The following is a 22,650-nucleotide window of genomic DNA, read 5'->3' on the forward strand; positions in this document are numbered from 1 at the left end:
CGCAGAATACTGCAAGTGCACGTAGGACACCCATATTCATAAAAACCTTGACAAAGGATGTGGAAGCCATCGCCATGTGGAAAACTGCCTGAACTAAGTCAAGTACTGAATATAGATGAACTGGCTGTGCCCAAACTAGCATTAAGAGATCCTGCTCATGGGCTAAGTCGAGTCTCCACCACTACCATTCGCTTGGCATGGCTCCAATGAAGAGCTGGAATAATGAAATTTCGTCTAGGTAGGAAAGCTCAGCGGCAACGTGCCCGCCTTGCAAGAAAGACGGCACGGAGCCACAAAGGTTCGATCCCCGGGTCCGTGCTTAGAAACCTCTGGGTATTAAGCGCGTTATAAATAACCTATCATATAAATACAGGAAGTCTGTTAACTGGGAGAGAGATTGAGCAGTGATTAGTAATTTACTCCCAAAATGAATTTGTAGTAATTTACTCCCAAAATGAATTTGGTTGTAAAAAATTAATTCGACCACCTGCACATGCTCACATAGTGTCATTGCCCTTTTGCAGCTTCCTCAGAAAAATCACACTGGTCTTCGCAGAGGTCACCTGCTGCTTGTGCTACCACAATAGTGACCCTGGAAAAGACAATATCAAAAAAGCAATTAGTCCAAAATCATGGGGATAACCGACATGGTCTTTCTAGTATCTCTTAAACGTATTAACCAACCAGAAAAGTGTGACTGGCCAAATCAAACTTACTCTACATCTGCTCCAACAAATACTAAAGGCATGGTGGCAAGAGTCTTCAAAGCTCATCACTCGACTCTGAAAAAACCTCCATCAACCACACCTTCAAGGTGAGGTAGACTTCAGGTTATTGAGCCATTTGAAGACTCCCCTCTACCACCTTGCTTATGGCAATGGTAACCCGGATCCGAATGCTCTGAATGGAGGACTGCCATCACCCACAGACACAGCTGCTCCCAACTGGTCAGATGCTGAAGATGGACCCCAATATGAGCATAAACGGTGATTGGGTCCCTACACCTCACTAAGGCTGCTTACAACTAGGAGTAATCTCAGAGTATATTAAAGCAATATCCCTCAGCCTATGCCGCAATTGGCATGAATCTCTGGATGTCCTTTGTCGCCCATGCTATACTTCGAAAATTCAGCCCTTAATTGCTTTAAAGACTGCCTTAAAGCAGGGTGTAGCACTGTACATATCCCAAACAGAAAGCCTTTTAATAACTGAACCCGAGCCGCACTGTTCTTTACTGATCCTGATTGCCAATAAGAGCACCTCTATCAGACATTTTGTTGATCTGAATGGTTGAACATCGAGAATTCTTGGTTTATTTTGTTACTGTGAAACGTATCTTTCTGTACCATACCTACTACGTTCTGTTCCTTCATCATCTTCTCTCCAAGTTTCTGATTGTGGAGATGGAGATCTCCCAGTTGATCGCCAAGCTTGGCAGAATGTCTGAAGGGAAAAAGGAATCAACAGTCACTGAAAACAAAAAAATGCGAGACAGACCACTTATTTTCAAAAATAAACATGCAGGTTAATTTAATTCTGGTGATCCACCATGAACCATGCCTGTTGACAAACAGCATAATAGATATTCCTTCTTTAATTTGGCCAGCAACTTATGAGGGGATATAGACATACTGGCGAAGACAGAGGCAGTCTTGTCTGGCACTAATCACATGAAGACACTTTCAGGGAAGCTTGAAAGCCTTGCTAACTAGCCTTAGGAAGCCACATGCACCTTCGCCTCCGGGACATAGCATGTTACTTAAATGTGAATCCACAGAGAAAAACCAGGCTTTCACATGTAGGCTTGAAGAGAGTGAATGGGGGCAAAAAGGGTCGTCCAGCAGTCAAAGTACACTGCAGCCATCATGTCAATGACTTATAGTGTGCTGACAAAGGGGGACAATCCGCAAATAAAATATATCCGTTGCTACAATGGACTGATTGAACAGAACACAGTTGTGATCAGTGAGGAACAACATCAAAGGTTTTTATTTGGCCAGTTTACCTGAATGGTGTGTGTATGTGTGTGTGCTCCAGAGGGAGGCCAGGGATGCTCTGCATCAGCAGCAGGTCTAAGGAGAGTTGATTAGAGTTCTGCAGCACTTCCACAGGTGAATAAAGCCTCTTGGGGTAAGTGAGTCCCAAAGCACTAAAAACAATAACAATTAGCATTCCTGTGGCCTAGCGGAAAATGGATATCCTCACCCTGCACGTAGTTTGGCAAAGGTGTGCGTGCATTGATGAGCAAAAAGATGGCAATGTAGAGCAGAAGTGGGCCTTACAAAGATAACTAGCTTCACTGTATCCTGGTTTCCTTAAGGCTCCCCTGGGAGCACCGGAGACCCAAAGTGATAGCCACAGCAGGCAGAAACACACGCGGTTGTGTTGGAAAACGCTGCGGTTTTTCTTTCCAAGTTTCTCAGGCTCCTCCAGCCCGGAAAACTTAGAAAAAAAACCGCAGCTAGTGCTTATTTTTTGTAAAATAAATAAATAGCACTTACCAAGATTCAGCTGCAGCTTTCCTGCTCTGGTCTCCGGTCCCCGTCCTCCGCCTACAGCACTAATGAAGGGAAAGCCACCCAGCGGTAGCCTTTGTTTACTACAGCTGGCTGGCTTTTCCTTCATTAGTGCCGCAAAAGCAAAAGCCAGCACAGGAGGGCCTCCATTTCACAAAATGGCTGCGCCCCTGTGCTTGCTTTTTCGAATTTTGAGCTTGAATAGCTCAAAATTTTACATAGGAAGTTTTAAAACGGAGGATGCTAGTATTTTTTTTTTATGTGGCCTATCTATTTTTTAAATAAAAATTTTTACTAGACCATCCCTTTAAGTCAGTGAGTGGATGGGGGCGAGAGAACTGGTTACAGGTTAATGCCAATAAGACAAATCTTTTTTGGGGGACCCTGGAGGTGTTACCCCAAGTGCAGCTTACATGTTTTCCCCCGACCAAATTTCCATTAAAAACCAGGTAAAATAAATCTAGGAGTAATTCTTGATTCAGGTATGGCTTTTTTCCTGCCACATACAGAATACAGTGAAAGCTATTTTCTTCTACTTGTATAAACCTTAATCACTGCGCTATCCTTTATTCCCCAAATCAACACTATTGGAGAGGGGTCCCCCCCCCCAACTCCTGTCTGCATTATTGGAACACTGATGGCTAAAAATGTGGCAGTGAAGATTGCAGGTGGCCTGGGAAAGGGGAATCACATCAGTGTTTTAAGAAGACACCTTCAGTGGCTGCCTATTCAATCCGTATCCATTTTAAAATAGCAATTTAATGCATTAATGTGTACATTTGAAAGCACAAGCATATTTAAACAACTCAACTACTCTGTATGGTGCCGAAATCTGGGCCTTTGACAACCTAACGGAGATGATCAAACTTGAACGCAATTTACTAAAGAAACGTATTCGTATTCGCTCTCGTACCCCTATCAAGTGGTTCTTGCAATTTGACATTGCTCCCCTATATATGAAATTGTGTCTATCTTGTCTTAATACGTAATGGAAACTGAAAAACAGAGCAGCACAAATTTGTCCAAGCTGATCCATGATGCTTAAAGTTGGTTTAATGCCGACTATCGTGAAAATCACAATAGCTGACAGATGGCTTGGGCTGGTGTCCGAGAACATTGTCAGTTTGTCATACAAATAAAAACATTAAGACTACATTGCTTGATTACAGCCAGGAACAACTGACCATCGATTTTGCCACTAAAAGTAACCACGAAGCAGTCATCAACAGGAAAGGGTGGAATCTCCCAGTTACATTAGACATTTTGTGGGTAACCCGTTTATGTGGGACTACCTCCAAATTAAGCTTATGTGGTAAAAACCTTCAAGATGCCGGGAGCGGGGTCTCGTACACCTAGAGAATAAAGATCTTGCCGTCTCTGTGGTGAGGACACAATGGAAACAGCAAAACATCTGTGGAGTGTGCTCCTCTTGTGAATGTTAGGCAGACCGCATTAAGATCTGCGGGCATTGATGTAAACACAGAGGGAAGAGTTGTGGCACACATTTATGAATGGGAATCAGGATGCATATTTTATATATTTCACAATTTTTTAAAGGAAAATAGTAACAATCTTGGATCTGTTGGCCCACTAACTGTGTTGTCACAGTTATCTGGTCATTGGTGGAAGGAGAATTGGGGAAATGTATTTGGGGCCTATGGTCTTATTGTCTGTTCGTTTAAACATGTAATGTTGTTGAGATAAATCAAACGTTGATTTTTATTAACTGTATAATACTAAAAACAAAACTTTTTTTTTTTTTTTAGAACTTTACAATTACAGTCGCATGAACAGATAAATGTCCTGTGATGGCAGAAAGGTGAACTAGGTGCCTTGATTTCAGACTCCAGAGGCCGAGGTTTTGCAATAGTTTACGACTGGAACCCAGGTTGGAGTGAAATATCTCAGCCTTAAGAGATACTCTTCTTTTTTTCACCGAGTAATCTTGGGAGTCATGCTCTTCCCTGTAGTGTCGTATGCTGCTGTCAGTTCCGACTGGCACCAAGAGGTGACCATTTATGCGTTAGGCACTGAATAAATGCATTTACTCACTCCCTCATCTATCGAAGATGCTGTGTTTGTCTTTAGAGCTATATGGATGAGAGAAATCCTGAGAATGTGAAAGATATGTTAGTGGTTGGATAATGTGAAGTGATGCCATAATTTGAAGTGACAGTGCCCTGCCTGGTTAAGACTCAGGTGGACCAACGTTTCCATGATGTTGCTAGTACTGGTGGAAATTCATGTTTTATAAAGCTTGCTACATCTGTGATGCGGATGACCAGTGTGGCGAGTCGGAAGAAGGAGTCGGACACATTGAGGAAATTCCGTACACTCTTTAATAATGCCTCTCTCTCCCTATTGCTAAAGGAAATAACCCATCTATCTAAAGGAACTAAAGGTGCTCGTCAGAAAGTCCAAAGTATATATGTCCTCTGTCCAAACTAACTATCTGACCCTACCCTACCACTAAATATAACTAAAGTAAATAGGCCCAAGGGAATGTCTCTTCTTCCTCTAGTCTTTTCTTCATGGATCGGTGATAGTCTTTTTATATACAGGTTTCTTTTTGGCTCATATCATTCTTAGCGTAATCTCCTTTGATAGTCTTCAAAAAATGACTCTTGGGTCTCGTGCTTCCTGCAGCCCTATCTTTGGAGTAGTTTTCCTTATAGTAGTTCCTCACGCTCTTGTCATCACCTATATAGGTTCTTCCCAGTCTCTTTGCTCAGGCTTTCCTAAATTAGGATTGCCTTTATTCCCTTTTAGGCTTTCCTTACCAAGGATTACCTTGTTCACTGGCAAGCTTTATCTCGTCTTTCTCGTTATGCGTTTGTGTTGTAGTTTCTCCAGCCTTCAGCTCTGCAGATATAGGCTGGTTGCCCTTCCTCCCAGCATGTTAGTTCCCAGGGTCTGTTGTCTCCCCAGGACTGGGATGAGTTTCTCTACAAGTGACACTGGTCTTCCCCAACTGGGTTGTTTGTTATTTGCTTTCTCAGGTTTTTACAGTTCATATATCACTCCTTTTTATATATTCACTCTCGTCCGCAGGACGAGTTTCTTCACGCACATAAATGATTCTCCGGCGGTGTCCCGCTATTCCCAATTCCCCCGGTTCCTCTTGTTGTGCGGTGAAAGGTTGCAGGGCTGGGCTCTCACGTGGTTACTGCTCGCTCTTCTAGGTGCTCCGATTCCCGTTCCCGGTTCCTCGCGGGGTGCCTGCCTTCTACAGACGCTGGTGATCGGAAGTTGTTCAGGATTCCGGTCTCGGTAGTCTCAGCGCTGTTCCTTGGGCGTCTTGACCACCACTCTGCAAGCGTGGTCACCCCACCACCAGGTATTGCTTCTCTCTGTTCCTTCCCATACTACTTTTGCGGTTGCATGAACCGGGGCTCCGGCGTCTCCCACTGTGATTCTCTGGTTGTTCGAAAGTCGCGGAATCCACAACCTGCCTTGACTCCACCTTCACACAGTGTGATGATGTCAGGGGGGGGGTTGCCATTGCGCATAGCACTCTCCTTCTGCTTGTCCCAGTTAAATACATGTCTCTGGTTAAAGAGACACCTTCCTTTCTTTTTCCACATAGGTTTCTTTTCACATTGTCTACAGCCAAACAAAGTTGCCACACTACTCTTCATAGAAGATAGTCCCATATATGCAGCTACGGTAGTTGACTTACGGAGTTCCTCACAGGAATGGGAGTCCTAGTCCCCAAAGGGGAGCCTCTCTCTGTGAGGTCACTTGCCTCAACCCCCTAGGGAGGGTCTGGCAGCGCAAGCTCACCTCACTAGCTTCACAGTACGAGTCCCCTCCCTGGGCAGAAGGGACGAATACCAGCGATTCGTCACACCAGACAAACACAGAAATCTAAGTTTAAGGTGGTCTGTTAGGGAACCTTTGCAGTGTATGGGTAAAATAATAAACTGAGTACTAATAAAGCACACCCAAAGTGTCAGGAAATAGAGTTTAAAAATGACTTCTCTCCAACAGAGGTCAATTCCCTGGGTTAGCACCCCAAAAAATGTATGTAACAAGAGAATGTTTTACAACAAAGTCTTTAAGTGCAGGACTTTCCTCCTTACAGGTTCTTTGGCAATTCATAGTCAGTATTGACTTCAAAAGGACAATTCTCCTTCTTTCTCCTTCTCTTCAGTTACCTGAACTTTCTGGTCTGCTGTTGGTTATCTTTTTCCAGTATTCCCATGGTCTGCTCCTCAAGACAAATCATCAGTCTTCTTTAGCAAAGGCATAAAGGTCCTGGGTAACCTTTCAAAACCCTTGATGCGGGCCAGGGCACTTTCAAAGGTTAAGAGGGCGGATGAAAACTCTGCCTATAGCTATAATAGCCCCTCAGCTTGGCATGTGCGTTTCCCCGGTTCTCCTTTCTTCCAGGCTCCTGCTTCCCTTATATGCCCCCTTTCGTCAGCTACAAGTTTGTCTTCACCCGTTCACACATCTCTGTGCAATGTGTCAATTTCCTCAATTACTATTTCTATGAACTCACTATTACAATTCTCTCTCCTGTCAAACATCTCTGATCTGTATGCTATTCTTTCAATCTACGATCACCTGCTTCACCCTTTTGGACAACATTCCTCCCATAGTCTTCAATTTCAAAGTGTCTACCTTCTCCCTCACCTTCTTCAATCCTTAGTGTAATACTCACATTTCTCCAAATCCCACCTCTTCCTCTCACCTTATTTACCCCATTAGGCACTAGTCACAGTTCTCCAATTCTCTCTCTCTCGAATTTATTCCCCCATTTGGGTACTTTCCTCTGTACTCAGAGCAATCTTTAGCCTTCTACTCTAGCCTTTATAACCTCTGTGCCTGCTACACCTTCGAAATGTGTGGTCTCCCTTTTTGCTCTTCTGAGCACCAGCCTCCTTACTACATACAAACTACTTCACCCCTTTGGGTGTTGCTCTTCTGACTACATTCAATCTCCCCTTCTAAAATCGCTCTTTTGGATTCTTCACCCATCTGGGCACCTCATGTGCCCCTATCGGCAACAACCTCTTTCCCTCTACCTTCCAGCTCAATGTGTCTAGGTCTCTCCCACCTTCTCCCCCCTCTGGGCATCACCTTATTTCTCAATAATGACACCTTATTTGGCCAAGACTATCCCAATGATTGCTGCTTGCTCCAGCTCTCTTGGCTTTTGTCTTGTCTGTCTCTCTTCCAGCTCAAAGGATCCTGTACTGCCTAATCCACTGGACCTCTCTTCCAGTCTCCTGGGTCTTGCTCAATCTCTTGCTCTCTCCACCAATCTTCTCCAAAGTAATGTTTCCACTCTCTGGTCTACAGCTCCTACTCACACATCTACAATGCCAGACTGGCATTTTATAGGGCTTCATTCACACCTTCCAGACACTGTACTGAAAGGGGACCCATGTGTGCTAGCTGGGTTGGGGATTGGCTTTTGGGCTATGCCCCTGGGGATAGGTTATATCCGATTTGTGATGGACTCGTCTCGCCCTTCGGTGGTCCTCTCTCTACCTGCCACAGGCTGGCCCTGCCCTTCAGCCTCTCGCTGAGGTAAGGGAACTCAGGTGTGTCTCTTCAGGCATCTGATGTAAAGATTGGCAGAACCCTAACCCAGAGGATGGCTTCCAGTTCTGAAGTGGAAACTGGGGTTAACTAGTCCATCCTCTTGAGCAGTCTTCTATTGGGAGGTCACGCCCTGTGACAGGGTGAACTCTCTAAGCATTTCTGTTAACCATACAAGAGTGGAGGCATTGTCCGATGGCCAGCTGACTGTCGAGTTTCATGCCCTAATTCAGGTCGCCCTTTCCATCTGTAGATTTATATGGAATTTCTGCACCTGCATGAAAGGAGCAGAGCATGCAGGTGCTGTCGGTTGTGTGCATCCGCTGTTCCTCAATTCCATTAATGGGGCAGAAGCATCTGTGGTGTCAATGTGACTGCCCCTCCTCCCCTAAAACAGCGGCCCTATCATCTGCTAGCTTGGAGAGGGACCCAGCACCTTTGGACACCCCACTAAAAGTCCCCAGAGCAAGCTAAGGGACTTTGTCACACATGGACATTGGCTATTAGATGTTATGGCCAGGTAGCAATTGAGATCCGCTATCCAGTCCTTAATGGCCGGACTCTGGACTGGAGAGTGGACCTCAATTGCAACTTGGCCATAACATCTAATAGCCAATGTCCATGGTCGGACCACCACATTATTACTTTCAACATACCCCAAATATCAACTGGTGCTCTAGTATCCAGTAAGCACTATCTGACAAAATAACCCTCCTTCAATCTAAAATAGAATGCAGAAAAGCAACTATACAACTTACAACTCCACTGCCCTCTGCACACAAGCATAGTAATAAGGTCTCCCAATATTTGAATTGACTGCAGTCACTAATGTGGAAGTCTTACAAATTATCAATGGACTCAAACCTTTGAGATGCCAAGGAGACCCATGTCCGGCAGCAGTCATCAAAGACTGTGCTGCAGATTTGGCACCATTCATAATTAGGCTCATCAACGCCCCATTCAAAAACAGTACGGTCCCAACAAACCTCAAAAATACATGGGTGCTCCCCTTACTAAAAAGAAAAGCATTGCTCGACCCAAACATCCAGACTATCTACTGCCCCATTACGACAGTGCCCTTTCTACTTAAAATGCTACACATAGTAGCTTACCTTCAGATACAAAACTACCTGAAAGTCAATAACCTCCTCAACCTCAGACAACCTGGCTTCCGCCCTAGACATGGCACGGAAACAGCACTGCTAGATTTGAAAATCCAAATGGATGAGCTTAAAGACCAAGGTAAATTAGCCTTGCTCCTCCTACTGGCCTTGTCTGCAGCATTTTATCCGGTGAATCACGACATTCTATGTAAACGTCTAGCCTCAGCCGCCCACTTCTCTACTAAAGCCATTCAGTGGATTCAATCTTTCCTCATGGACAGAACAAAGAGTCTTCTCAGCCATTCCCCGTCACTTGTGGTGTAGCCACAAGGTTCTTGGGTCTCGCCGAGACTTTACAATATATTTACTAAACCCCTTATTGACCGCCTGGATGACCTGGGTGTCACCTACACCAACTATGCAGATGACACCCAAATCCTCATCCCCATCTCAGGAGTGCATGACATCGACTCTGCTTAAGTGAACGTCATCTATCAAACTATCCAAACCTGGACGGCGCACCATGGTTTATGCTTGAATGATGACAAAACCGAACTGCTTTTACTAGGGTCACAACGTCGTATAAACAAACTGGATGAAGCCTGGCGTGAAATTTCGACGGCAACATTATAAAAGTCGCCAAAGAAGTGAAAACCTTAGGTTTCTACCTAGACTCAACACTTACAATGTCATGGCAAGTCAACGCTACAGCTTCAGCCGCAGCCTACTCAGCCAAATGAATCAATGCCGGTAGACCCTTCCTGTACATGGACAGCTGCATTACTCTAGCGAGAGCTCTAATCCTGTCAAGACTGGACTACTGTAATGCTCTCTATGCAGGCACAAATAGTTACAACATGAAGAAATTACAAGTGATACAGAACAATGGCCTTAGAGCAGCATTAAATATACCCATAAGTGTCCACATCTCCTTGATAAGAAGGAACCACCACTGGCTCCCAGCGCAAGAACGTAGAGTGTTCAAAACCCTGACCATAACACAAATGCTCACACAAAGTAGCCCCCACTTATCTAACAGATCACAATCCATTAGGCACACCCGGTCTGCACACAGTCACCTACTATCAACACTCAGATTCAGACTTCAGAAAGTCGGTGGGAGTAGCTTTCCTGTACTAGCTGCTAGACTCTGGAATACGCTTCCAGATAAACTAAGGGTGGAAGAATCTTTCTGGACCTACCGGAAACAATTGAAAACTCTGCTATTCACCAATGAAACACAATTTTAAGACTTCCGCCTCGATCCCAAGTCTCACGTAACATGGTCACCCCACTAAAGGTTACCAGAGCAAGCCAAGGGACTTTGCCACACATGAACATCACCTAAATATCTATCTAGGCATTGATGTCTGAAATGCCACCTTTACGCAACTATGTAACCTCGATTATGCAAGTCTATCACCACATAGCTATGTAACTTTGTTTGAAATGCCACCACCTATGTAACAATGTTGCTATGTAACTATTTTGATTCTCTTCTACTTTGTAACTCAACCTTCGTCAGAACAGCGCCTACAGTTGGATGCGATATACAAATTGCAAAAATAAATAATCAATACATCTTGTGAAATTCCATGCTGATCCTTAAGGTTGGTTAATTGTACATTATTTGTGATACTATTTAGAAATGTGGAGCCGGTGCTTGTCCAGAACTATGAATGTTCATTTGATGGGAGAAACAGGGAGACAGGGAACATGCAAGGCATGTTTACAAATGGTAAAGTCCATCCTTAAAAACTCAGGTCATCTACACCCCTTTTTAGGAGTGATTATTTGGGCCTACCTCCCTGACAGACGAGATGCCCTATTCAGTAATTTCAGTGAGCTGGACAGAGATATGCATACTATTTAGAAGCAATAGTGCTATGAGTAGCTAGATTTGAATTAAAGACAAAATAAGGGTAATTGGTGGTAGATCCATTGTGACGCCACATAACGTCTACCAACTAAAACAAACCAGCACACAGTGACTGGTTTTTCCAAACTGAAGCTACCAACAGCACATCAAAGCTCTCTTGCACTTTCCCCTCTCAATCCCACTATCTAAGCCCTCCCAGTGCCCCTTCCTTTTCAGATCCACCAGAGCGCCTGGAGACCATGAAAATGGCAGCGGTGCGCGGTATAATCACAACATAACATAGTTAAAAGAAATCTGAGCAATGGAAGTGTGCGTGCTGAAATGACTTATACATTAAGCGCTTTGAAACACATTGTGTATAGGCGATATATAAATAAACTATCATATCATATCATTTAACACTGGTTTCCAGTGACAGAATACTGTGGAAAAAGTACATCCCCATTATGCGTATAACAAACCATGCATGTATATACGTTTGCATTGTGTTTTATATAGCGCAAAACGGGTTTGGGAGCAATGGAGCGTTGTACAACTAAAGAAACAGGATACAGTAATTTGGTTAAAATAAGGATAGAAAAGTAAGGGTATGGTTAAAGGCTATGGTGAGCATAGAGATCGAAGCACAGATAAGGGATACAGGTGAGAAATAGAAAGGCAGAGACAGTCTGGGTCAAAAAGGTTCTGCAAATATGCTCTGTTGGAGCAATGTTTCTGTGAGTTTACCATGATCTGACCATAACAACTTCATTGTTAAGTCCCTTACCATCTTCTCCAATAGTAGAAAATTAAAGGTGTTCACTTTTAATCATTTTCAATGTTAATAGTTACTGGAGTTGGGCAGTGAAGACATTTTTTTTCCTCCAAGATTCCACATAACTAATAATGTTCACCTAATTTCACTTCGCTACAGAACTTACTTTCCTGGAGGTGTGTGGGTCCACTGCATAAAGAAAACAGGCGTTTTATTGTTTTGCTAAAATGGTAAATAGGTGTGTGGCTGGGATGGGGAGTTGGCCTGTGTTTTTGGAGATCATGGTCCACCTAGGGAACTGAACTTGGCTGGGCTACAGCCAGGGATAACAGGAGCAGCATGTGCAAAGCAGGGTTGAACAGAAGGGATATATGTGATCACTGCACCACCCATAATGTCGACTTTCAATAAGCCGACCTCCATTACAGCCAGTGCAGTTATCACATAGATCACTGTGCCCGGCATTCCCCCTACCTAACCTTTTTCGGCGGCACATTCCTCTGTGTCTCCGTTTTGCATGGTCTGAACTAGCGCCACAGGCTCCTTCTTTGTGCGTTTATGGTCTCCTGCTAGCATCTAATCGAAGCGGGGACACCCCCCAACCCACCCCTATCCCCCACCTGACTCCCATTACAACTACTAAGGAGAGCGGGGGACACCCTGCAATCCTGCTCTCTTTGATCGGTATAATGGGGGTTGGGATTTTAGGACAGCGCAAATGCGCAGTTTTCGGCATGAGCAAAAAAAATTGGCCGCAGTGTTTGTATGTTTCCAACAGAAGCAGGGTCTTCCTAGGCCCCTCAGCTTGAAAAACTATCAGCCACCGCTTCGCCTTTATAAGCACTCTGTTGTGAGCGCTATCTTTAGCACTGAGCCTCAGGTGCGCTCCCAAATCAATAAAAACAAAGCATGGAACACGTTCCACGCTGTGTTTACGGTTTTGTTGCCAGCACACAGTTATGAAGGTGTGCATTGTGATCTCTGCCCTCTCCTGCGGCCCAGAAAGCAGAAGGGACAGGAATAAGTGCAGATCTAGCTTGAGAGCAGGAGTCGGACACACCAGAACGGTATCCAACAAACAGGAAGACAAGAGGCTACAGGGGAGGGAGAAAGAGACAACGAATTGGGGGTAAGGATAGAGTGTAGAAGAAAGGCGGTTGAGTGAGAACATGCGCAAGAGAGCCAATTGTAGCCAGAGGAGAACAGGAGGGGAAACATAGGGTGCCACAGAGCAAGGAGGGAAAGATTTAGATCCAGAGGTGAGAGAGCAGCATTTAAACAAGCATTGGCAATGCCAACAGTTTGGGTTTTGTGTAGGCATGGGAAAGGCACTTTCCAGGCACTGCCACAGTGGTTATTAACTGGTCATTGATGGCAACAGGTGCAAATACCTGGACATCTATAGCCTGGCAAATTCCTAATACTTACACACAAGTGGCTGATGGCAGACCTAATCAAAACATTTATATTATACCAGGAGTGGGTTTACAACTCCAATTAAGTCATTAACTCTCAGAAGACTGCTTTGAAGAAAAAAAAAAATAACCCTGGCTGGCACTTCAAGTGAAACGTTTGATGGTAAGGCTGTTTTGCAAGTTCAAACAAATCCCACATGAGAAGTAGTGAGAGGCAGGAACTGTGTGGAAATGGCCATATGATATGATAGGATGTGATGTGATATGGCATTTATAACACGCCTATACACAAGTGTTTCTGGCCATGGGCGGGCAGTCAAAGGGCGGACAAATAACCAAACGCCACCTACATGCGGCGTGTCCCTTCTCAGATGCCATTTCTACCCAGCTGTACTCTGAAGCAATACTTTCGGCTTACAGATGGTGCAAGCGTCACCTAATAGCCCAAACTAAAAAAGAATATTTTTGTAGAACACGATAATACCATATATTATATAGCGTTATATGCTAGATTGTTCCCACTAAACTCTTTAATAAGAGTGGTTATTACCAATTATGGGTACACATTTTTTTCACCTTGGAAGGATAAAGGGCTGCTTAAACCCTGCCTGGATTAGAACTAGGGACGGGCTGGCTTGCCCCATGTCAGAGGATAGGGCTTTGACAAAAAAAAGAAAAGAAAAGTAATAAAACATAAGCAACATCAGGATCAGCCAGCCTATATTCAACATTGGCAAACTATATTGGACATACTAAGGAGGCACAGTGTAAATTGCGGTCTGTTAAGCAGTGCTATTATGCATGTAAAGCCCTTAGTCAGCTGTGAACCTAAAAAATGTTGTTGAGCTCTACAGTCTTCTACTGCAAAATAACTCATTTACGTGAAAATGTCACTATGTATACTACCCATGTTTGCATCCGTTACCCAATGTTCAACATATTGCCACATTACATTGAAGTAGCAAGCGTACCTGTTAAGGCTTCCCATATCCAAATACTCCATGGCAAGCGCTGATCCACCCTCCTTCAGGTCAATAATTTTGATTGGTTTTGGCGCTTTCACCGTGTTCGTTTGGAGGATAGCTTCCAAACTTGCCATTTCTCCCAAAAACATTTTCATTGCCTGTGAAACAGCAACGGAAAGTTCAGCCTTCTATTAACAACATCCAACAGTTAAAAACTAAACAGCTTGTTTTGTGATAAGACACGTTCATTAAGTTAGATGGTAATGGTCATTTTTATTTATAAAGCGCCTATACACAGACAAGTGTTTCAAAGCGCTCAAGGAGGGTGGAAACCTGGGGGAAAAACAGTCGCTCAGAGGCCTTGAAATTCTGAGATGATAATAGTCTGCACAGGCAGAGGAAGTGCATATCATATATTTAACAGTAGAGACACAGCAAATAGGCCTGACGACGATTCTGCAGTTTTACTAAGTGCAATTAAGGGGGTGAAGACAAAGGAGAACAAACAGACGATCTTCAGGCACGGTGCATCCGGATCGTGCAAGTGCACAAACGGTCACAGGGAGGGGGAAGGGCCAAGTGCACCCATACGGTTGAGATTGGGTTTAGTGCAGAGGGAGCCACTCTCTTGGGTTATTTCTCAAGTGCAGTGAGGGTGCAGGGCCCTGAGACAAGAGTGAGAGAGGACTGGCCGCGGTGCCCGGGACCTGTGAGACTCGGAGGTAAACCAGGCGGTCAGTCAGCAAGCTGTAAGCAAGAGGAGGGAAAGAGCAGAGAGCTAGGTTAGCAGGGTAGAGGGAAAGAGAAGGAAGAGGAGACAAGGAAGGCTTGTGGAGTTTCCGGAACTTAAGAAGATCAGACTCAAGACGGAGTACGGCTATTCCAGAGGAAGGCACCTGCTGAGGATAACAATCTCCCTCCAAATCTCTGCTTGGAGAACCGGCTCACTCTCAGAAGGTTGGAGGTATATAAGCAGGGGGCTCCTAGGGGACAGTATTTAGGTAGGCAGCGTTGCAGGTAGGTAGAGCCCAGACCCCAGAAAGCCTTGTGGACAATGCAGAGGGTCTTGAACTTGATCCTTGCAGCTACGGGAAGCCAGTGAAAGGATTTCAGAGCCAGAGAGATGCAGTCCCTGGGCTTGAGGCCAAGGATAAGTGTTGCGATTCTGTTCTGGATGAGTTGCAGAGGGCGCAGGGCAGAAGCAGGGAGGTTGAGGAAGAGGCTGTTGCAGTAGTCCAGCTAGAGAGAACCAGGGCTCTGGAGACGGTGAGCTGCGGGGGGAAGTGAGAAAAGGTAGAGTACCTCTGTGGAGATGTAGCTGATAAGTTAGACTTTTTAGAGATGTCCGAAATGGGAGAGGAGTTGATGACCCCAAGGTTTTTAGCCCCGCAGGTGGGAGCGGGCGCAGGGCCAAGAGAGGCCGGGAGCAGGGGTCTCATTGCAAACAATCTCAGTCTTGCTGGCGTTGAGGAAGAGGTTGTTTGCAGCACACAAACACTGAATTGCAGACAGTCAGATATGAGCGAGGAGGAGGAGAAATGGGGGGCCAGGACCTGGGTCAAGTCAAGCCTGCTTGGCTGCTTGAATCTTCCCCTGCAGGTGCCAACAGCGCTGTGAGCCTCCACCGAAAGCCTGGGACCGACCTCTGTAGGATTCCTGCGCTGTAGAGCGGGAAGGTTGATGGTAGGAAGAAGAGGCGTAACCCATGGAGAATCTTCCAAACGTACTCCTAGAGGACTGAAAGGAAGAGCAATGCTGCTGCAGGCTTCCTAGCGACCTAGCTGTCTCAGTGTCCGTCTTGATGGCCTGCAGTGTTTCATCCACTGCCTTCCCAAAGAGGTTATTGCTGTCGAAAGGATTATCTACCACCTTGGCCTGAACCTCTGGCCTGAAATTGGTAGCCTTCAGTCAACATTGACGCCAGAGCGCTACGCCATTACCCATTTGGCAGTAGCCGGAATCCGCGACGTCCATAGCCACAGTAATGGCATTATTTCAAGAGGGGGAGAAGGCCGCCGACCATAGCTCTCTCTCATACTGGGCTGGGATGGCCAGCGTGTGGCAGCCTTGATGGTTGACGCTGCAATATATATGATGCGCTTTCCCAACACATCCCTCTTCCACTCCTGGTCTGCAGGGACCATAGACTTTGAGGATGGGTTCACTGACCACTTGCCAAATCTGGCACCCTATATTTTTTCTCCAGCCGGTCCCGCTTTGCCAGCGTTGAGCTTGGGAACTTCATTAAGGCTAGGCCCTCATCCCACACTTCATCCAGCAGTGGGACAGACAACAGTTTTCCTGCCTTCGGTATGCCTCTGGTAGAGGGAACCTTCCTCCGTTTTCTTCTCTGGTACCAGATTAAATAGGGCAGAAGCCCTAGCCATCATGGAATGGAACGACCCAACTTCATCCGGAGGTGAAGCTCTGGCGGTACTGTCCACACCTGCTACCACTCCATCCGCTGTGACAAATTCATCGAATTCATCTGTGTCCGTTGCATCGGTGTCCATGTTAGTTGGGTTCAACTAACTCTCTCTTCCTAAAAATCTTCCTTCTCGAGCTCTTCGCTCATCCGCCTCCAACTCCCTCAGGGTCTGTCGCTTCTCCAAGCAACGAGTTGGTGGTAGAGCTCTTTCTTCGGCTGGGGCCTCCCTCTGGACAGCCTCCCTGCCTCCCTGAAACATGAGGAGAACCATCTCCGGTTCCGGAAGTACCTCAAAACCTTTCTCTTTGCTTCTGCTTTTTCTCCTCCTCTCCCCTGCATGACCTTCCTGGTTGAAACAACAGCACTGGTTACCTGGCCACCCTCTGATCTCGGGCCCAGGTCCCTCGCCCTCCAGTCGCACACACCCGCACTGTCTGCCTGGCAACCCACGCACTCCGAGACTGTTTCTGTATCCCTACAGTCCCACTACCAGCACTTGACACCTGATGTCTGCACTTACCTTGCACTTGCCACCTGCTGGCCGTTAATTTTACTTATTGTTATTTTCTATTCCCATGTACTGCACTGTCCCTTTCCCCCAGTCCCGCACTTTTCCCCTTCCCCATCCCATGCACTTGCGCGATCTGAATGACACCTGGCCTAGTAGGAACGTTGTCGGTCCTCCTTTTGTTCCCCTTCCCTTGCCTCGTCGCGCCTTGATACACTTGTGTATAGGCGCGTTATAAATGCCATATCATATGTATGAGGTGCCTCACCTGGCAGTGTTGGGACAGGCAGCGACGCCTGTGGGGAGGCCTTGGAGGGCTGTACCTAGAGTCACTGCCTGAAGGGCCCGCTACGGGTGGTAGCTGCTGTTGTATCTCTGAAACCAGAGAACTGAGCACATCTCTGAGCCTGTGGAGTTTCCCTTGGTGGCACGTTGCCTTGCCTCAATGGGTTTGTACACCCCGGCGTATCTCTGCCTACAGGGCTGTAACCACTTTCCTCCAAGCACTCATGCTGTACCCCATCGTCTCAGTTGTCAGAGCTGGTGTAAATGGGTACAGAGGCTACTGCAGTCTCTGCGTACCATTCCCCTGTTCTAGACGCTTCTGCAGTAACGGCTGCGCCAAAGCCTTTGAGAGTTCCTTTGAAGAATTCGGGAGTGCTTCTTCTCCCGTGTCAAACTGCTGTGCTTAGCAGACTTCGTGCCAGCCACCGGCAAGAGCGCCTGTGCCCTGAGCTAAAGACCTGCAGCAGCAGCGTCCTTGGTCGGACCAACAGACTGGCGCTTCGACTTACTGGAGCCCTCCGGGGCCATGTCCTCTGCCGATCTGGATCTTAACCCGGTGGAGAGCGCTCTGGAGATTGGGCCGATCTGGGTTCCGCCTGCACGTGCCCAGAGGCCACACCAGAGGCCCCTTCCTCCTTCAACCATGCCACCAACCGGCGGTAGCGGTGTCAAGATTAGTCAGGCGAGTACAAAGGCAGCGAACATGGCAAGGGAAATGTGCACCCAGGAACTACGACTCAGGTATGCTAGAACCCAGGAGTGCAAATAGAGTGTGACATCAAAACCAATATAAGAAAAGGGATGTGGGGTAAGCACCTGACCGCGAGGAAAGTCGGCAAGCGCCTTACCCCCAATTGCTGTTACAGGTACTGACAGCGCTAAACCCACGTGGAGGGCAAGCAATGACAGGATCTGTGTACTAACACTCTTGATGGTATTACATAAGGGAACTTAAGAACTGTACTCACGAGGACGAGATAAACCTCTTGAATGTCAGCTAGCCCACGAATCCTGTTGAAGAAACTGGGACCCCGAAAGGCTAGAACAGCAATGGAAGGAAAACTAAATACCTAAGTGGGAATAGTGTTTACAAAATAGTGAGGAAAACATAAGCATTCACACAGGAGCTAGCTACTACCGCACACCACACCTAATAATCAAAGGGAAAATAAATGCAGAAGTGCAGTGAAAAACATGGAATGGATCCTCTAGAAAGTAAGGATCAGGAGCAGGGAAAAACGAAATAACCTATGCAAACTTCTCCCTACCCCTCCAAGGAAAAGACAGGAAACTAAACTAAGAGGAAGGCTAAGGCAAATGGGTAACAGCAGCAAAGGACAGAGTCAAAGAAATATAGAACACAGACAAACTGGGCTGCATCTAAAAGGGGAAAGCACTGAGAATTGCTGCCTGCAAACAGAGGAAGACAAAAAGGGAAATCAAGGGAGCAGAAATCAATTAGCGCATGAATCCGAAATTCAGGGCGGAGGAAACAAGAAAACAGGAACAAGGAAGTAGGTACAAAGGCAAGGAACCAGGAACCAGGGACTAGTCAAAAACAGCAACACTGCAAACGATGACCAGCGCTGGACTGAAGTAAGACTGAGGCTTTTAAAGCTGCTTAACGAGCACACGCCTCGGGTGTGCTGATTGCTGCACCTGCCGCCACAGCTGTTACCTATCCTCCACCCAACCTTGTGTTGCAAGGGTGGAGGTGGAGCAGTGGGCCAGGCATTCTGGGAAGCATAGTCATTTGGTTAAAGAAGCATGCTGGCTGCCAAAAACCTGGAATGGATCCGGAAGGGAAGTAGCTGGGAAAATAGGGATTTAGCGCTCCCAAATCATCACAGCACTGTAGCATAAAGTTCGGAGGAAAAGTCCAGTAGGGAATAAACCCCAAATCATGCCCCCAAAATGGTAGGAACGGGAGTGAAGGGAGCGAGTCGTGACAAGCGGTCCCACTTAATTTTCATCAAAAAACTTTGTTGCATCGGTCCTCCTCACGGTTCGGATGCAGACAGACATCTAGTGTCCACATAGATGTGTTGCAGGCCACACCGGGAGCAGAGCCTGAAGAGACTTCTCCTGCCTTCCTCCGACATGGTGCAGCGCAGAGTAGGCCTTGGTATGCCCTTCCACTTGAACATGTTGTGTAGAACTTTGAGCAAAAATAACCAGCAACGGAGTCCCATTACCGGAGCGGACTAGACACTAACGGTCGTTGAAATCTCATCAAAAAACAGAATTTGTCTTTTTTTTAATGAAAGAAAACTCAAGGACTCCCTGCACCGAAACATGTGGTAAAAATCTGAAGATGACCGCCGGGGGCTAGACTCAGGGAGACGACCGCTATTGGATGGGTGCAGTATGACCCCGGTCTTCAGTGATTGGATAACAGGTGAAAGGCAGTATTCAAGCTTTTTAAAGGGAAGTACAATCAAAATTGTTATCGTTTCAAAAGATGGGTCATAATCAAAAATATATATAAAAAATATTTTTAAAGAAAGTTCCTATGTAAAATTGAGAGCAAAGGCGCCTCAGTCAAAAATTTCCAGCAATAGGAGGCATCTATTTTGTGAAATGGATGAGCCTCCTATGCTTGTGTTAAAGGGATAGTGCGCTCAAAAATGTCTTAAAAGATGGGCAATAATCAAAAACATATACTGAACATCTTTTAAACGAAAGTTCCTATGTAACATTTTGAGTTGTATTTATGATTTCTGTGGCTTTTCTTTTGAAGTATCCTGGGCTCCTCCGGCCAAGGGGAACCCAGGAAAAACTTCAAAAGAAAAACAGAAATCATAAATACAACCATGTTGTATTTATGATTGCGGTGGCTTCAGCTTTCAGTCTCCCAGGCTTTAACCACAGCAATCATAAATACAACAACATTGCATTCATAACTGCCACGCCTTTGCTTGTAGGCAAGTCCAGGCAATCATGAATACTTCGCCGGCTGCCCTGACTTTTATTTTACGTTTTCTGTGCTTCCCTGGGCTTGGGGAGCACAGAAGAGGTAAAATGAAAAGTGAAGGCAGCCTCCTCTCTGCTCCGGCTGCAGGAAGCAAAAGCTCCCAGTAGGGGGCTTTTGCTGCTTGATTAGTACCACCAGAGCAGAGCTTAACATGAACAGAGGAGGCTCTTCAAATCCCAAAATGGATGCCCCCATGTAAACACCTTGAGCGTCATTTGCATGTTACATAGGACCTTTCTTGAAAAAGATGTTTAATATATGTTTTTGATTATTGCCCAGCTTTTAAGACAATAACATTTTTGAAAGCACTATCCCTTTAAAGCAATATTGCTTCCTTCTTTTTACCGAGGATTCCCGACTTGACGACAGGGAATATTCAGGAGCATGCGACTCCATGCCAGACCCCATGCTGGGGAATATATGTTTGGCCTCAGAAGGAGGAGGGCACAGATGATGGGCCAAACATCAGCTAATCTAAGAGCCAGACAAGAATTGAATAAGTATTGGCATGACCTTAAGTGGACTGGACTCCTGGACAGGAGATACTTGTGATGGAGCCCACCAAGTCTAGATCTTTGCCAGATAAGTGGACTCGACCCTTCAGGACAATCACCAAGATGGGTGAGGTCAACTATCTTGTTGACATGGGAACTCCTGGGGCAGCCCCTCAGGCCTTCCATGTTAACAGGCTGAAACCATTCCTCAGAAGAGAGGTCTCATGTCTCTTGCTAGCTTCAAAGCAAGAAGAGGATGAGAGTGAGCCTCCTCCTGATTTGCTGAATGGCAACCATCAGAATGGCTGAGTGGAGGAAATTAATCTCTCTCCAGATCCTACTCCAGAGCAGCAGAGGTCCTCCAGGGCTTTGCTCCAGCAGTATGCCCCTCTGTTATCACCGACGCCAGGCCTCACCACATGGTGTAGGCATGATATTGGTACTGGTGACAGTGTACCTGTCAAAGGCATATGCTACAGGACGTCAGACACGGTTAGGAACCACAGCCAGGTACAAGTCGCCAAGACGTTGGGACGTGGGTGTAACTGAACCTCAACCAGCCCATGGCCCAGTCTAGTGGTCCTTGTCCCCAAGGCAAGTTCCCAGGCAGGCACCAAGGATTGGAGGTTCTGTGTAGACTACAGAGGAGTTAATGCAGTCACCAAGACTGATGCACACCCATTGCCCAGAGCGAATGAGCTTGTGGACAAGATCGGTGCTGCCAAATTTGCAAGCACCTTTGACCTCACATCATGTTATTGGCAAATAGCTCTGACTGACCAGGCCAAGGAGAAAACTGCTTTCTCAACACCCGAGGGGTTCTGCCATTTTAGAGTCATGCCTTTTGGGTTGAAGAATGCTCATGCCACCTTCCAAAGGTTGGTCAATCATACCCTCAGTGGACTGAAGTCCTTTTGTGTGGCCTACCAGGATGACATTGCTGTCTACAGTTCCACCTGGGAAGAGCATTTAACGCTTGGATAAGGTGTTGCAGGCTTAGACCAGGGCCAACTTCACCATCATGGCAACAAAGTGCCAGATAGCCATGGGGAAGGTCAATTACCTTGGTCATGAAGTAGGAGGGTGTCGAATCCAACCTCTCCCCAGTAAGGTACATGCTGTACAGGACTGGGAGACTCACACTACTTAAACCCAGGTGAGAGCTTTTTTGGGCCTCACTGGATACTACAGAAACTTCATGGCAAACTATGGCACCATAGTTGCCCTCTGACATCTTCCAAGCAGCCCAAGAAGGTTCACTGGAGTGAAGACCTCCAGTGGGCATTTGATGGCTTGAAAGAAAGTCTGTGCAGGGCACCTGTGCTGTGTGCTCCAGACTAAAGCAAACCCTTTATTGTGCAAACCTATGCCAGGGACACATGAATTGGAGCGGTCTTGTCCCAGTTGGACGACTAAGGGAGATAGCACCCTATAATCTTCATCAGTAGGCAACTGAAAGGTAAAGAACTTAGGAGGGCCACTCTTGAAAAGGAGTGCTTTGCCATAATTTAGGCACTAAAGAGTTTTAGACCTTGCTAAACCGGGTCTGCCTTCAAGGTCCAAACTGACCATAAGCCTTTAAAGTGGCTTATGTAGATGAAGGGTGGAAACCCCAAACTGCTCAGGTGGTGCTTAACCATTGAGCATAGGCCAGGGAAGTGTCATGACAATGCAGATGGCCTTTCCAGAAGGTATGTTGACCATCTGGATGAGGGTGATCATCTCGTGGGAGATCAGTCACCCTAATCTCAGTCTGGGGAGCGGGGGTGATGAAAATGT

The 22,650-nt window shown here is 46.2% G+C and overlaps 1 protein-coding gene across 1 annotated transcript in view; it reads right to left on the reverse strand.

The window, feature by feature from the left end:
• The window catches only part of LOC138582850 (ketosamine-3-kinase-like), a 100,785-nt gene that overhangs the window by 32,851 nt on the left and 45,284 nt on the right, over positions 1-22,650 (reverse strand). The window contains exons 2-3 of the mRNA XM_069654537.1: positions 14,189-14,340; positions 1,352-1,443 (exon numbers count right to left, since the gene is read on the reverse strand). Of these exons, the coding sequence (XP_069510638.1) occupies positions 1,352-1,443; positions 14,189-14,340 (244 nt within the window). The remainder of the gene's footprint in view (positions 1-1,351; positions 1,444-14,188; positions 14,341-22,650) is intronic.

Source organism: Ambystoma mexicanum, chromosome 3q (assembly GCF_040938575.1).
Source record: "Ambystoma mexicanum isolate Mex_15411 chromosome 3q, UKY_AmexF1_1, whole genome shotgun sequence".
NCBI lineage: Eukaryota > Metazoa > Chordata > Amphibia > Caudata > Ambystomatidae > Ambystoma > Ambystoma mexicanum.